This window comes from Piliocolobus tephrosceles, unplaced genomic scaffold (assembly GCF_002776525.5).
Source record: "Piliocolobus tephrosceles isolate RC106 unplaced genomic scaffold, ASM277652v3 unscaffolded_37376, whole genome shotgun sequence".
NCBI classification, from domain to species: Eukaryota; Metazoa; Chordata; class Mammalia; order Primates; family Cercopithecidae; genus Piliocolobus; species Piliocolobus tephrosceles.
In genome coordinates this window covers 1-6177 of record NW_022321394.1, presented here as the reverse complement: position 1 = coordinate 6177, position 6177 = coordinate 1, and the positions used below count along the sequence as shown (strand labels likewise).

The 6177-nt window shown below is 37.8% G+C and overlaps 1 protein-coding gene across 1 annotated transcript; it reads right to left on the bottom strand.

Moving 5' to 3' along the window:
• Positions 1 to 770: 770 nt before the first annotated feature.
• Positions 771 to 5494, bottom strand: LOC113222995 (WD repeat-containing protein 63; the record flags this gene model as incomplete). The annotated part of the gene is made up of 4 exons (XM_026452561.1): positions 771 to 970; positions 2111 to 2260; positions 4311 to 4415; positions 5313 to 5494. Coding segments are annotated over 4 exons (637 nt in total), but the record flags the coding sequence as incomplete, so codon positions are not given.
• Between the last annotated feature and the right edge of the window lie 683 nt (positions 5495 to 6177).

The following is a 6177-nucleotide window of genomic DNA, read 5'->3' as shown; positions in this document are numbered from 1 at the left end:
GACAGACTGGATTAAGAAAATGTGGCACATTTACACCATGGAATACTATGCAGCCATAAAAAAGGATGAGTTTGCGTCCTTTGTAGGGACATGGATACAGCTGGAAACCATCATTCTTAGCAAACTATCACAAGAAGAGAAAACCAAACACCGCATGTTCTCACTCATAGGTGGGAACTGAACAATGAGTTCACTTGGACTTGGGAAGGGGAACATCACACACTGGGGCCTATCATGGAGAGGGGGTAGGGGGGAGGGATTGCATTGGGGAGGTATACCTGATATAAATGATGAATTGATGGGTGCTGACGAGTTGATGGGTGCAGCACACCAACATGGCACATGTATACATATGTAACAAACCTGCACGTTATGCACATGTACCCTAGAACTTAAAGTATAATAAAAAATAAATAAATAAATAAATAAATAAAAAGAATGATGACGTAAGCGGTAGAACAGAGCAATGAGGGGCAATTGTAATATGCCAGATGACAGATGACCAGCACTGTCATGATTAACAGCATCACTCATTTTCCTACTCCAGTCTTTACAATCTTCTATACTTGTATCTCATTTTCCTGTTACGATTTTAAAGGCATTATTGAATATAATTAGATCTTCCTGAATTGAATTACTCTGTGGAGATCTATGTGTCATCATCATTAATCCATTTCTATTTATCATAAAGAGCTCTCAAAATAATAATGGAAGTTATCAGATTTTACTGTAACTGGCCATAAAATTACATACACCCATCACATACTTACCATTTTGTCTGAGTGCTTATGTCCTTTATTTGGGGGATTACTTGCATGCCAACATCTTTTTCAAGTTGTTTAAGGGTAAAATTTTTATCTGGGTAGGCTGTACATTCAATATAGGCATCTTTTACACTGGAAGCATTCTGGTCACTGAACTTAATTGGTACACCAAATTCACTTCGTTTTCGAGAAATCATATATGTAATCTGTAACACATGTAAACAGTAAAGGTAACACAATGAAGTCCCTGAAGAAAAACTGACATGTAGGTAACATTGGTACTCTGCCCAGATCCGCTCAGAGCCCTTTGTGCACTTTCTGTGAGTGCCTCCAGCTTTGTGTGCTTTCCATTCGCATAAGCAGCACCTGCTCCTCCTCTTTGGAGGGCTGCTCTAGGGCTATCAGGACCACTTTGCCAGCAGGTGCAAAGAACAGGAAGTAACTAGTAGTTTCATCTTGACTAATGGTAGACTGGCAGGAGGGATACATAAAACCTTCTCCTTGGCTTCTGCTTGGAACAACTCTGAGGTATAATTTACACTCCAGAGTTCCTCTCCGGGTTTGGCTGAAGCCTTCCCTCTGCAGACTTTTGCCTGAGAGTGCAGCCTGGCAGGGTTTCCTCCATATCCCTGTTCAGCTGCTTGTCGTGTTCTCTTCTGGAGCACTTTCCTAATAAACCACTCACACACAATTCCCCCTCACAGGAGTTCCTTTGAGAGGGAATGCCACTATATTAGCTTCCTACAGCTGCCATAACCAAGTACTACAAATGAGGTGGCCTAAAACAACAGAAACTTATTCTCTTACAGTTGTGGAGGCTAGAAGTTTGAAACTGAAGTGTTTGAGGGTTGTTTCCTTCTGAAGGCTCTGAGGGAGAATCTGTTTCGTTTCTCTCCTGGCTTCTGGTGACAGCCAGCAATCCTTGTGTTCCTTGGTTTGTGTATCCATCTTTTGAGCCTCTGCCTGCTTCTTTACATGCCATTCTCCCTCTTTGTCATTCCCATGACCATCTTATCACAAGGACACCAGTCGTATTGGATTGGGGCCTACCCTACTCCAGTATGACCTCATCTTAAATAGTTATACCTGCAATGACACTATTTCCAGATAGAATCACATTCTGAGGTGCTGGAAGTTAGAAGTTCAATATACCATTTTTTGGAGATAAAATTCAACCCATAACACCCACTTAAGACAATGACCATTCTTCTATAAAAGCAAACCAAAACAACACACCAAAATCTATGCCTCCACAGCAAACACAGTAAACCTTATGAATTCCTGAGGAATAAGGGTTGTTCAGCTACAGGGAGGTAATGATTACAGATCATATTTAACCCTCTAACCTGCTTTGTAGATTCCGTAACTGATTCTTCCTCAATTTCTTTTTCACTGCCCAAAGAAACCCATGGTTTAGAGACAGGTGGTTTATAAATATACACATCTTCAGGAATATATTCTTTATATTCCTCTTGTTCTTCTGATACTTCTGGGGGCTAAAGTAAAATAAATAGCATTCTACGATATATGCCCAAGTTTAGGTTATAGCTATATGTACATATTTTGCAACAAACTTTACTTTTATATAAATTCATTAAGTACTTTCTTACTTTTTTTTATCAACTCATACTTTTGAATTATGAAAAGGAAACAAAGCAAAAGAAAGGAAAAAGAAAAAATAAAGAGATCTCAGGAATACAGAAAGAAGAAAAGACAGTAGACAAGAAGATATATACATATACACACACACAACTCTACATATAGATGTATATATATATATATACACATACACACACACACTGCTGCTTTATTTGTAATAGTAAAAAAAAATCAACCAAATGAATATCAATAGAGGAATGGATTGATGACACTGTGGTAGAACCATAAAATAAAATTCCATAGAGCAGTTATAATGAACATATTTTATCTACATATATATGGTATTTAAATATACTGATACTTATAGATCCTAGAATTTTATAATTTGGTGAAAAATGAAGTTGCAGACTGCGTATAAAAATGACACAATTTTTATGTGAATGTTAAGTTAATAAGACTATAAAATCCATTATTTGTGGAACATAAATATATGGTAAAAGTATAAAACCACAGAAAAGAACAGTATGTAACAATTTAGAATAATGGTTCCTCATAGGGAGGAGTGAAGAAAACGGAATTAGGGAGGATACGAGAGGGAGTGGAATATTGTCTGTAATTTTTATTTATTTTGTTAAAAAGTTTCAAAGTAAATATAATAAAAATTAATATTTTAAAATTCTGGATAATGAAGTGTAGATATTTGTTATACTACTCTCTAGTTTTTTTCTATACATTAAAATTATTTCATAACAATAAGAAATTAAAAACAGAACAGCAATCATAAAAATAAAATTGAAAATGTTAAGGCTAAATGAAAGATGATTTTTAATTGTAAACTATTAACTTTTATTTATTTTTTTCTTTTTGAGACAGGGTCTCGCTCTGTCACCCAGGCTGGAGTGCAGAGACATGATCATGACTCACTGCAACCTCCACCTTTCCGGCCCAAGCGATCCACCCATCTCAGCTTCCCAAGTAGCTGGGACTACAGGCACAAGCTACCATGCCTGGCTAATATTTTTATATTTTGTGGTGGCAGGGTCTTGCTATGTTGCTCAGGCTCGTCTGGAACTCCAGGCCTCAAATGACCCCGCCTCAGCCTCCCAAAGTGCTGGGATTACAGGCATGAGCCACTGTGCCCAGCCTAGATATTTTTTAATTATATGGTTTCCCTTTATTCTTATTGCTTATTGGACAGCCACACAAACCTCTCTGTCATCCTCAAACAATTTAACCAAACCTCCCAAATTGCTTCCTTCAATTTGACCAAACAGGGATGGAAGATCAGAAAGAGAGTCTCATACATCTGTTACCTTTCTTGCACACCTTGAACAAAGGGCTTTACCTATATGAATCCTCATGAAAGCCCAGGAAATGTGCAATAATGGTGTCACTATTTTACAGATGAGAGGCTCAGTAACTTACTCAAAGTCGTGGAGATGGCAAGAAGAGAACTAGGAAAGCGGTACTCCAGATTCACTGTTTCCTCTCTCACGAGGTCAACGAAGGGCAAATCTGTTACCCTGAGATACTTGATTTAGTTCATCCCCCATTTACTACTTACTTATTCTAGGTGCCAGAACCTGATCTGGGTCCCAAAGAAACCAAACTGAACAAGAATAATAATCACTATGTTTAGGGATCCTTGAGAGGTACTGCTTCCGCTTCCTTCTGCTAATCAACAAATTGCCCAGCCTGGGCAACATAGTGAGACCTCATCTCTACAAAAAATAAACAAAATTAGCTGGACGTGGTGGTGCACGCCTGTAGTCCCAGCTACTTGGGGGGCTGAGGTGGGAGGATCACTTGGGCCTGGGAGGTTCACGTTGCAGTGACCATGATTGTGCCACTGCACTTCAGCCTGGGTGACAGAGCAAGAGCCTATCTCAAAAACAAACACAACCACAACAAAAACAAACAAATTACAAGGCCTTCGGGTTTGCTCACATTTAAATAGTTTTCTTTGCCCTCTTCAGTTCCAATAAGATAAAAGTTAAGTCCATATTTGAAGTCTTTGTCATAAACAAGCAGAAGCTCATTTCCAGGATATTCCTACAAAAATATAATTGAGAGAGGAAGTTAATATTCAGTGGTCACTCGGTTTATTTTGATGCCAACACAAAATTCATATTTCTCTAATCAACCAATTATAGAAGATAACCATTGCACTAATCTATGGCTGATAACATCAAATTGCAAAATTATCTTATTAACTTTAAAAAGCTCTTAAAAATATAATGCATCCAGGGAAATTTACATGCACTTTTACTTCTAACGGGAAAAAATTTTTTAAAAAAGCAGTTTTTGTTTGGTATTGTGCTCTGTAGCATGCTTAGAGATAAATCAGAACCAAAATTATGAATTAAACAATTAAAGCAGAAAATAAGGATAGATTCATATTCTAGTTAAAACTGGGCAAAGGTGGAGCACAGTGGCTCATGCATGCAATCCTAGCATTTTGGAAGGCCAAGGCAGGCAGATCACTCAAGCTCAGGAGTTCGACACCAGCCTGGGCAACGAGGCAAAACCCTGTCTCGACAAAAACAACAATTAGTCGGGCATGGTGGCCTGTGCCTGTGGTCCCAGTTACTCAGGAGGCTGAGATGGGAGGATTGCTTGAACCTGGGAGGCAGAGGTTGCAGTGAACCATGATTGCGTCTTTAGCCTGGGAGATAGGAGTGAAACCCTGTCTCAAAAAACAAAACAAAACAAAACAAAAACTGGGCAAGGATGAGCTTTTCTGGGTATGGGATTAGATAACAAGTCATTGATGGAATTTTGCTTTTCACAGAGGATCATCAAACAGGATTCCCAAGCAGGGGTGGGCAAGCTAGCACTTGCCCAAAGCAATGGGGCCAGATTTGAACCAACAACCTCTCCAACTTTTGTTATTATGTACCAGGAACTTCTTGAGGTAGGACTGAAAATAAAGAGGGATATTGTGCTTACCTGAACAATTTTTTTGACGGGGTGGAAATCAGATACTGCAGCTCTGTTGCGCAGGTCCTCAAAAATATCCTCTTTATTGATAAGCTTATAAGGTTGTTCATCTGTGATATCTTCATCTATTCGGCAGTTAAATATTTCCTGGGTCTTGGTGGTTAATACTAAAGGATAAATTTCTGGATGACCTAGGAAAGACAAAGTGGAATTTGAACATTAAATATGACCACTTAAAACATTAGCATTAGAAAACATGCAATTGCTTGGTTTTAATAATGATCTTGGTTAAAATTTTAAGACTTTAAAATTATTGTTCCTGTATTTAAAGTAAATATATCCATTATTTTTTAAATGCCAAAAACATTTTTAAAAAAGAAGAAAATAACAATGGCCTATAATACTACATCTCAAGAAGAAAAACCTCTATTAATATTTTACTTAGTTTGGCTGGATATGAAATTCTGGGTTGAAAATTCTTTTCTAATTGTCTAGCCATAAGTAGAAAGCTGAAACTGGATCCTTTCCTTACTCCTTATACGAAAATTAATTCAAAATGGATTAGACACTTAAATGTTAGACCTAAAACCATAAACACCCTAGAAGAAAATCTAGGTAATACCATTCAGGACATAGGCATGGGCAAGGACTTCATGTCTAAAACACCAAAAGCAACGGCAACAAAAGCCAAAATTGACAAATGGGATCTAATTAAACTAAAGAGCTTCTGCACAGCAAAAGAAACTACCATCAGAGTGAACAGGCAACCTACAGAATGGGAGAAAATTTTTGCAATCTACTCATCTGACAAAGGGCTAATATCCAGAACCTACAAAGAACTCAAACAAATTTATGAGAAAAAAACAACCCCATC